The sequence below is a fragment of the Pangasianodon hypophthalmus genome, chromosome 17, assembly GCF_027358585.1.
Source record: "Pangasianodon hypophthalmus isolate fPanHyp1 chromosome 17, fPanHyp1.pri, whole genome shotgun sequence".
In the NCBI taxonomy this organism is placed as follows: domain Eukaryota; kingdom Metazoa; phylum Chordata; class Actinopteri; order Siluriformes; family Pangasiidae; genus Pangasianodon; species Pangasianodon hypophthalmus.
This window is the reverse complement of record NC_069726.1, coordinates 24427874-24437871: the sequence shown is the minus strand read 5'-3', so window position 1 is coordinate 24437871 and position 9998 is coordinate 24427874. Positions and strand designations below refer to the sequence as shown.

The 9998-nt window shown below is 38.2% G+C and overlaps 1 protein-coding gene across 1 annotated transcript; it reads left to right on the top strand.

Annotated features, from left to right (window-relative positions):
• The first annotated feature begins 3947 nt into the window (after positions 1-3947).
• Positions 3948-8225, top strand: LOC128321000 (protein TsetseEP-like). The gene is made up of 8 exons (XM_053241492.1): positions 3948-4086; positions 4710-4808; positions 5190-5603; positions 6597-7040; positions 7281-7412; positions 7529-7636; positions 7800-7916; positions 8116-8225. Exons 1-8 carry the CDS (start codon positions 3948-3950, stop codon positions 8223-8225), a joined length of 1563 nt encoding a protein of 520 aa, XP_053097467.1.
• The last annotated feature ends 1773 nt before the right edge of the window (positions 8226-9998 follow it).

Genomic DNA, 9998 nt, shown 5'->3' with positions numbered 1-9998 from the left:
TTGTCAATCAGTAGTGTCCCAACACAATAAGGTAAGAAACCACATACACACGTTAGTGTGTAAAGAGACTAAAAAGCTTGGGGAGCGGGGACCAAGATCCTTTCGTTGTCTCAAACTTCCAGGGCAGCCGTAATTCATTTTCCCCTACACAACGGGTTAAAAACCCCCGTTACATTTGGTTTTCACTCCTTCTCTTTTTCGGTCTCCTCTCCTCTCTTCCCTGATCTAGTGTGCCCCTGTCCTCACTAGATGGCGCTGGCTGCTCACTTCCTGTCACAGAAGGGTTCTCTGTCCTGCATGAGGCGATTAAAGTGGATGGTGTTATTGAGGATTTAGATCCAGTTGCCTCATGCATGGCAGAGAAGCACTTCCATGTGGCAGCGGCGTCTCCTCCTCCCTCTGTAGACGCGCCAGACTGGGCTGCAAAAACTGAATTACTTGATTGTACATGGTTTAATTTAAGTAATTTTAAAGTTTGATGTTTCTAAAAACAATGATGATGTTAATATATTTATCAGAAATAACCAGTGTTGATGTGTTTAATCAGACAACCTACTTTTGATGTCTTTTTTACATTTTCCCACTTCCGGCTTTCCTGCTGTGGGGAAAGTATGCCTTCAAGCTCCATCTCTTCAATTATGTATCTAAACAGCTATAATAAGGTGAAATAAACACACAAAGACACAATTTGTTTAATTATTCTTCATGACCTTTTTTCCAGGCCTGTATTTATTAAGCATCTCACCGTCACTCACATCAGGAATCACACTGAATGTTAAATTAACAGCCTCAACAAAAACAGTAATAAAGTTGCAGAAGTGAATGTAAAGTTGATCTATTTTACAGTTTTTGTCGTTGTGAACAGATTTGCTACTTCAACACTCTTAACAGATGCAAACAGACTTGAAAATATGGTTGTTTATGGATAATGTAACTCACTTCCAGCCATCTCTGGTGCTTTTTCGGCTGCAGCCCATCCTGCTCTCGCTTTCTCATCTCCTCATCAGTCACTGTAAAAATGCAAACATATAAAATATTTAAGTTTAATATGTCATATAAATTTGTTAGCTTAATCACACGTGTTTCTGTCATGGTGCTTCAAGCAGGATCGTAGGCTCGCTAGTGGATTTTTAAAAATCATTAAACACGTAAAAGTCGTTAGACTCAAACAAAAACCGTATATAGAATGTCAAATAAAGTTAATAATCACTAACATGAGTAATAATTTTAGAGCCACAACAGCGATAACAAGCTACTTACATTTGTAGACGAAGTTGGCTGAGAGTTCGTCTGCCATTTTGTTCGAGCTGAGATGCTTCAGAAAATCATTTCCAGTAAAGGAACGTAGTTAGCATCGATGCTCCCTGGTATTTGCGGTGCATTGTGGGATTTTTTAGGGAGCGAACGTTCCAGTGCACTGGAAGGATTTTGGGATTGAGACAGTCGAGACTTGTAGGAAACATTATGAAGCATTTCCAAACTCAGTAAAATTTCTACACCACTGTGTTACTATTTTCACAAATAGTTTGTGAATACCTAAGAGATGTGACTCTGAGTGTTTATTTCCTCCACAGTCGGATTTCTGCAGCACCACTAGACAGGATTTCTGCAACAGCGGCACCAACGAGAGACCTGTGCTGGAGACTTGTCTGTTTAATGCACCACTCCAAACACCGTTTAAGATGATTGATTGGGAGATGTGTGTTATGCTGTGTAGCAGTTTGAAAAAGTTTTCTAGCTCGAGGTTAGCACCTTTAGTGGACAGGTGGACTGAACACTGCCAGGACGACATTCAGCTCATGATGGAGAAACTCACGTCAGCTCCAGTCCTGGGTTCTGCAGACTGTCTGCTTCCTTATGTTTTACACACTGATGCCAGCGCTACAGGTTTGGGCCACTGTTGAGATTTAATTTTGATACTGACGAAGGCAGAAATGTATGAAATTTGCTCTTGGTATATTCAGATGATGATGTGCTGTATTGGAGTATTTATTCCTCATTGTATTTAGTTTTTTTAAGCAGTTTTTAAAATGTTGAAGAAGCATTATTTCTCATAAATTTACAGTTGTAATAGAGGTGTTCAGGATTAATAAAATGTGTGTGTGTGTGCGCTGGTGCCCACTGATGGACTGGCATCCCATCTGGGAACAATTGTCCTGCCTCGTGCCCCGTGTTCCCGGGATTGGCTCTGGATCCACCGCGATCCTGATCCTGGATAAAACAGCTGCTGAAGATGATTGAATGAATTAATGCCATGATACTGTCTTCTCTGTAATACAAAATAAAAAATACAGTGATTTATATAGTGAGTGTGTGTTTTGGAATAATTTTGTTGTGATGCTGTTTAGTTTTCTGTGTCAAGCACAACTCAAGGAAAAGATACGCGTCCGTTTTAACAGTTTAAAACCACAGCGTCAGCTTCCAGTAATCACTGAATGATGGATACTTGGGTTTACATCAGCTGCATATTGTCTTCACTGGGAGCCCGTTAGAAGAAAAACAAAGAGTTTAGTTTTCTGTAAATGCGTTTCATAATAAAATAAAGTGATCATATCGCCGTGTGTGTCACAAACATGAAATGCAGGAAAATAAAGCAGATAGAAACGTGCTGGTGCTGTTAATTTATAGCTTCTCGCATGTTTTATCATAGAAGAGACAATTTGTTACAGCCCACACCCTGAGAAACACTATGAATAGGATTAAACTATGTTTAAAAAAACTTTTGGATCAGTAGGCTGTTATGTAAAAGTAGTGGGAAAGTCCAAAACATGTTACGCCTACTTATCATGAGGAGAGGTTTCTCTCTGGATCTGGACACACGGCACTCGAATATTATCGATCTATAAGACAGAGACATTGTGTTTTCTTGAAAAGTTTAGGAACATAAAATTTTTTAGTGTGAAAAACAAGTTAATATTGCGTATTCATTCTTCACTACACGAGTGAAAACTATTAAAAACTCCAGATGTGTTTGTGTGTAAGATGAGAAGGGAGTGAAAATGTGTGGCAGTGATTTTGTATATCGGTCAGATCTATTTGCAAATACAGATGTAACTACTAAAATGGCAAAAAAGCTAAAATTAGTGTGTAAAATAGATTATTAAATACACTAAATTGCACAACTGTACATATGAAAATTGGCTTGTTTTTGTGGAGGCAGAACCCAAAGTAGAATTTAGTGACGGAATTTTTCTACATTATGACGTCATAATGGTGAGCTGCATTTTTCAGTCACACTGACCGTTCACTTCAGACCACGTTAAGCCACTGAAGAGGATCGCAGCAAAAGACGCTGAAGAGGATCGCAGCAAAAGACGCTGAAGAGGATCGCAGCATTTCTACTGGAGACAAATCTGTTACTGACTTTTTTGGACCACACGAGAGAGATAACCAAGCTAATGGATATCTTTGTGGATGCCACTGAGATGACCACCAGCCAGAATCTGAGTGAGTAAATGTACAAAATGAACAAAGAACCAAATAGAAAAGCACAAAGTTGAGTAACTGTTGATGATATTGTTAATATAATATTGTTAATATATTGTTAATAATGTGATATTTATATTTAACATTAATATCAACTTATTATTTATAAGTTGATATTAATGTTAAAACAGCAGTTTAAGAAGCTCAACACTGACTTCTAAACATCACGTCTTAACACTTCATAGTGCCCCAAATATACTACTCATTTACTGCTTCTTAACACGATAAGGTTGTAAACGTCGACTTTAATAATTTTTAATAAAAAATAAATAATAATAATTTAAGTTTTAATAAAAAAAAGCTCTTGTTTCAGGAGAAAAGATGAGCCAGAGGACAAGAGCTAAGGCTGAAGCTGAGGCTCAGGAACTGATGGCCAGTTTCTTCGAGGATCTTGAAGCAAATGACAAACAACTGAGTGAGTAAAGACCTGATATGGAAAACTGACAATGTTACTGAGATAAATGCTGAAGGTGCTGAAGACAGAATCTGAAGCTGAAGCCCTTAACATTCGTATTACAGGAGAACAGATCCGCACTAAGGCTGTTAGGGTACTGATGGGGATTTTCATCTACGACCCTGAGACCAATGACCCCTCAATCAGTGAGTTATTATTGTATGGAGAATGATAGGAGGAATAACAATAATGAGAAGGAAAGTCAATAACATGAAAATGTCACCACTTAATGAAATATAAAAATAATATTTTATAAAATAGAGGTCCTGAAAGAGGTGGATGCTGGAGCAGAGGAAGAGGATGAAGCCATCAGTCAGGTCTTGGATGAGGAAGAGGGAACAATCGACCTGCCACTGGGTGAAGAAAAAAATATAATCTCAGAATAATTTCAGACAAAATGACAAAAACCCTCATATTAATGTTTCTGTGGTAATTAACACCGGTAACTCATATTAATAAAAATAATACTGCATATCTACTAACCCTATATTCTTAACAAGATGATAAAATATTTTAAATATTTGAACTTTAAAACACTGATCTACCTCTTTAACTGTAAAAGAAATGTCACACAATCCCTCCAAATGACTCCTCAAATAAACCAATAAATAAATAAAAGCTGAGGCTGCAGTACAGCTAGTGGACGTTAAACTGGATCAGACTATAAGTCACTTAAAAAAACATTATAAGTGAAATTGTAATTATGAAAATGTAAGTTCACTAAAACTGGCAATAATAATAATATTTATGATTGTGACATTATACATAGAAGCTGAAGCTGAAGCTGATGCCGAGGTTGAAGCTGAGGTTGATGCTAATGAAAAAAGAAAGGCAGAAGACGCTGAAATACAGAACAGCACATCTCTGGGTGAGTGTAATAATAATAATAATAATAATAATAATAATAATAGTAATTGTACATTATGTTATTATTATACATTTTCTAATGATGTAGTAAACTGCAATAATACAGAGAAGCCTGCTGAAAACACCGGGAATGGGAAGGAGAAAAAGAAAAGGAGCAGGAGAGGAACACGAGGCAAAGGAAGGAAGATAAATTACAAAAAGTTCCAGGACAACAAAGCAGGTGTTAATATTAATATCATGTCATGATGTCAGTAATGTACCTGGAGAACTGCTGATATTAAATTAAATGAGGAACTGAAGTGAAACACTTTATCTGCCTCAATTAATACAATCTAAACATTATATCAAGTTTTAATTGTGAATCCTGTGACTTTTCTTTCAGAAGAAGACGAGGCTGAAGCAGAGAGTAAAGCTGTTGCTGAAGCTGCTGTTGAAGATAAGGTTGAAGCTGATGCTGAAGCTGAGTCTAAAACTGAGATTGAAACTGAGGCTGAAGCCGAGGCTGGGGTTGAAACTGAAGCTGAGGTTGAAGCTGAGACTGAAGCTAAGTTTGAGGCTGGGGCTGAAGCTGTTGCTGATGCTGAAATTGAGGTTAAAGCTGACGCTGAAGCTGAGTTTGAAGCTGAGTTTGAGGCTGAGGTTGAAGCTGAAGCTGCGGTTGAGGCTGAGTTTGAAGCTGAGGTTGAAGCTAATCCTGAGGCTGAGTTTGAGGCTGAGGCTGAAGCTGAGTTTGAGGCTGAGGCTGAAGCCGAGGTTGAAGCTAATCCTGAGGTTGAAGCTGAGGTTGACGCTGACCGTCAAAAAAGAAAGGAAGAAGACACTGAAACAGAGAACAGCACATCTCTGGGTGAGTAGGAGCAATCACTCACACAGACACAATAATATTATGGTAACAATAATAATATTATTATTGTGACATTATACATTATTTTCTAATGATGTAGTAAACTTGAATAATACAGAGAAGCCTGCTGAAAACACCGGGAATGGAAAGGAGAAAAAGAAAAGGACCAGGAGAGGAACACGAGGCAAAGGAAGGAAGATAAATTACAAAAAGTTCCAGGACAACAAAGCAGGTATTAATATTAATATCATGTCATGATGTCAGTAATGTACCTGGAGAACTGCTGATATTAAATTAAATATAGACTCATGGACAGTTTTTTCCCTTCAGCTGTACTGATGCTGAACTCTGCTTCTAAGCGTTAACTGCCAGGCTCCACCTAATAACTAAACATTAGCATCAGACACCACTGTTATCTGGAATTATTTGCAAGTACTTGCACTTTACTGCACTATCTGTCATCATTATTACTATTACTTATATCAGACTGTTATTTGCACATTATTGCTATTTGCACATCTGCATTTTTATCCACTGTATGTGTCCACTGCATCATATTGCATGCATCATGCTGCTTACCTCCACCTGTATACTGTTTATCTCAACTAACTGCACCAGAATTCTTATTTATTCCATTAAACTTGATTGCCATTTGCATTACTGGTTATGCATCATATTGTTTACCTTTACCTCTACACTGTACACTGTTAACTTACTGCACCATGGCCTTGTTACCTCATTTTACGTTATTTGTTATTTGCACTACTGGTTGGATGCTGACTGCATTTCGTCATCTCTGTACTCGTACTCTGACAATGACAATAAAGTTGAACCTAACCTAAATGAGGAACTGAAGTGAAACACTTTATCTGCCTCAATTAATACAATCTAAACATTATATCAAGATTTAATTGGGAATCATGTGACATTTTTTTCTTTCAGAAGAAGATGAAGCTGAACCTGAAGCTGTAGTTGAGGCTGAAGCTAACGCTGAACCTGAAGCTGAACCTGAAGCTGTAGTGGAGGCTGAAGCTGACGCTCAACCTGATGCTGAGGTTGAAGCTGAAGCTGAACCTGAACCTGAACCTGAAGCTGAAGCTGTAGTTGATGCTGAACCTGAAGCTGTAGTGGAGGCTGAACCTGACGCTGAACCTGAGGTTGAAGCTGTAGTGGAGGCTGAAGCTGACGCTGAACCTGAAGCTGAGGTTGAAGCTGAAGCTGAAGCTGAAGCTGAACCTGAACCTGAAGCTGTAGTGGAGGCTGAACCTGAAGCTGAACCTGAAGCTGAAGCTGTAGTTGATGCTGAACCTGAGGCTGAACCTGAAGCTGCAGCTGCTGCTGAAGAAAGAAAGCCAGAAGACAGTGAAACAGAGAACAGCACATCTCTGGGTGAGTAGGAGCAATCACTCACACTGATATACCTCTTTAACTGTAAAATAAATCTCACACAATCCCTTCAAACATCAACTACTCAAAGAAATAAGTAAGTAAACAAACAAAAAATACAAATGAATAAAAAAAACACTGCATTCATCTTTCACTGATAATAAGTATTATTAATAACCAGTAAGTGTGAAAGTATTGTTTAAGACTGTGACATTGTTGATTTATTATTTTCTAATGATGTAGTAAACACCAACGAGACGGACGAGCCTGCTGAAAGCACCAGGAAAGGAGACGAGAAAAAGAAAAGGACCAGGAGAGGAACACGAGGCAGAGGCAGAAAGATCAATTACAGAAAGTTCCAGGACAACAAAGCAGGTATTAATATTAATATCATGTGATGATGTCAGTAATGTACCTGCTGATATTAGTTCAGTTCTTGTGGTTCACTGGTATTCGTGCTGTTAGAAAACTGACAATATTAACTTATTCAGAAACAGAGAAGCTGAAAGAGGTGGATGATGGAGCGGAGGCTGAAGCCATCAGTGAACTGATGAACGTCCTCCTGGATGAGACGGAGGAATCCAATGGCCAGTCTCTGGGTGAGCAAAAAATATAATCTCAGAATAATTTCAGACAAAATGCCAAACAGTTATATCTATATCAACCCTCTATTCTTAACAAGATGCTGTAATGTTCAAAATATTTGAACTTAAACTAGAGTTAGAAAATGTTAAGTTTTAAATCGAAATGTTTTTGTTTCAGCAGGAGAAAGTGGGGAGATCGTGATGAGTGCCGACGCTGAAGCTGAGGCTGAAGCCTTTAATGATTTCCTGACCGTCCTCCTGGAGGAGATAAGCGACGAGATCAACCTGCCTCTGGGTGAGCAAAGAAATTAACTTCCAGTGAGGAAATAGCATTTGTGTTACACGTTTAAATACCCTTTACACTGATAAAGTGCTGTACAGATTTACACAACCAGAGTTAATGTGCAATAAAGACGGGCTGCGCCCATGAAGAGCTTTAAAAACAAAGGATAAAACCTGAATATTGCAATATTAAATTACAATATTTAAAACAGGGATGCTGAAAGAGGTGGATGATGGGGCGGAGGCTGAAGCCATCAACCAGCTCCTGAACGTCCTCCTGGATCAGTCAGGGGAAATGATCGACCTGCCTCTGGGTAAGTAAAGAAAATAAATTATAATATGCCTAAATTTCAATTACAACGTTAATTACCATTCACATGACAAAGTGATGTACAGATTTGCAAAAGAAAATCATACAAACTTACGCTAAATCAAATGAAATGTGAGAAAATAAAGGAAACTGAAATGCTACAAAAGAACCATCAAGAAAATTTGAGGTGCTGTGTTAGAGAGCTCTGATTTTACTGTTAGAAAATTGAGAATATTAATTTATTTTTCAAAAACAGGGATGCTGAAGGAGGTGGATGATGGGGCGGAGGCTGAAGCCATCAGCCAGCTCCAGAACGTCCTCCTGGATCAGGCAGGGGAAACTTCTGGCCAGTCTCTGGGTGAGTAAAGAACATAAATAATGCCAAAAATATTTCAATAACAACATTAAATACAATTTACACTGACAAAGTGATGTCAGGATTTGCAAAAGTAAATCATACAAACTTACATTAAATGAAATGAGAGAAAATAAAGGAAACTGAAATGCTACAAAAGAACCATCAAGAAAATTTGAGGTGCTGTGTTAGAGAGCTCTGATTTTACTGTTAGAAAACTGAGAATATTAATGTATTGTAAAACAGGGATGCCGAAGGAGGTGGATGATGGGGCGGAGGCTGAAGCCATCAGCCAGCTCCAGAACGTCCTCCTGGAAGAGACAGAAGAAAAGATCGACCTGCCTCTGGGTGAGCAAAGAACATAAATTATAAAATGCCAAAATTATTTGATGTGCTGTGTTAGAGAGCTCTGATTTTGCTGTTACAAAACTGAGAATATTAATTTATTTAAAAACAGGGATGCTGAAGGAGGTGGATGATGGGGCGGAGGCTGAAGCCATCAACCAGCTCCAGAACGTCCTCCTGGATCAGGCAGGGGAAACTTCTGGCCAGTGTCTGGGTGAGTAAAAAAATAAATAAATAAATTTTAATGTGCTAATAATATTTAAATTACAACATTAAATACAATTTACACTGACAATCTGATGTGAGGATTTGCAAAAGGAAATCATACAAACTTACATTAAATGAAATGAGAGAAAATAAAGTAAAATGAAATGCTACAAATTGGCCTAAAGAAATTTTGATATGCTGTGTTAGAGAGCTCTGATTTTACTGTTAGAAAATTGAGAATATTAATTAATTTTACAAAAACAGGGATGCTGAAGGAGGTGGATGATGGGGCGGAGGCTGAAGCCATCAACCAGCTCCAGAACGGCCTCATGGAAGAGACAGTAGAAAAGATCGACCTGCCGCTGGGTGAGCAAAGAACATAAATTATAAAATGCCAAAATTATTTGATGTGCTGTGTTAGAGAGCTCTGATTTTACTGTTAGAAAACTGAGAATATTAATTTATTGTAAAACAGGGATGCCGAAGGAGGTGGATGATGGGGCGGAGGCTGAAGCCATCAGCCAGCTCCAGAACGTCCTCCTGGATGAGACAGAAGAAAAGATCAACCTGCCTCTGGGTGAGTAAAGAACATAAATAATGCCAAAAATATTTCAATTACAACATGAAATACAATTTGATGTGAGGATTTGCAAAAGGAAATCATACAAACTTACATTAAATTAAATGAAATGAAAGAAAATAAAGGAAACTGAAATGCTACAAAAGAACCATCAAGAAAATTTGAGGTGCTGTGTTAGAGAGCTCTGATTTTAATGTTAGAAAATTGAGAATATTAATTTATTTTTCAAAAACAGGGATGCTGAAGGAGGTGGATGATGGGGCGGAGGCTGAAGCCATCAGCCAGCTCCAGAACGTCC

Coding starts and splice junctions, on each gene's coding strand:
- LOC128321000 (XM_053241492.1), top strand. CDS start 3,948: ATGCTGAAGGTGCTGAAGACAGAATCTGAAGCTGAAGCCCTTAACATT. Junction 7,041..7,280: donor AGAGAACAGCACATCTCTGG/GTGAGTAGGAGC, acceptor CTAATGATGTAG/TAAACACCAACGAGACGGAC. Junction 7,637..7,799: donor ATCCAATGGCCAGTCTCTGG/GTGAGCAAAAAA, acceptor TTTTTGTTTCAG/CAGGAGAAAGTGGGGAGATC.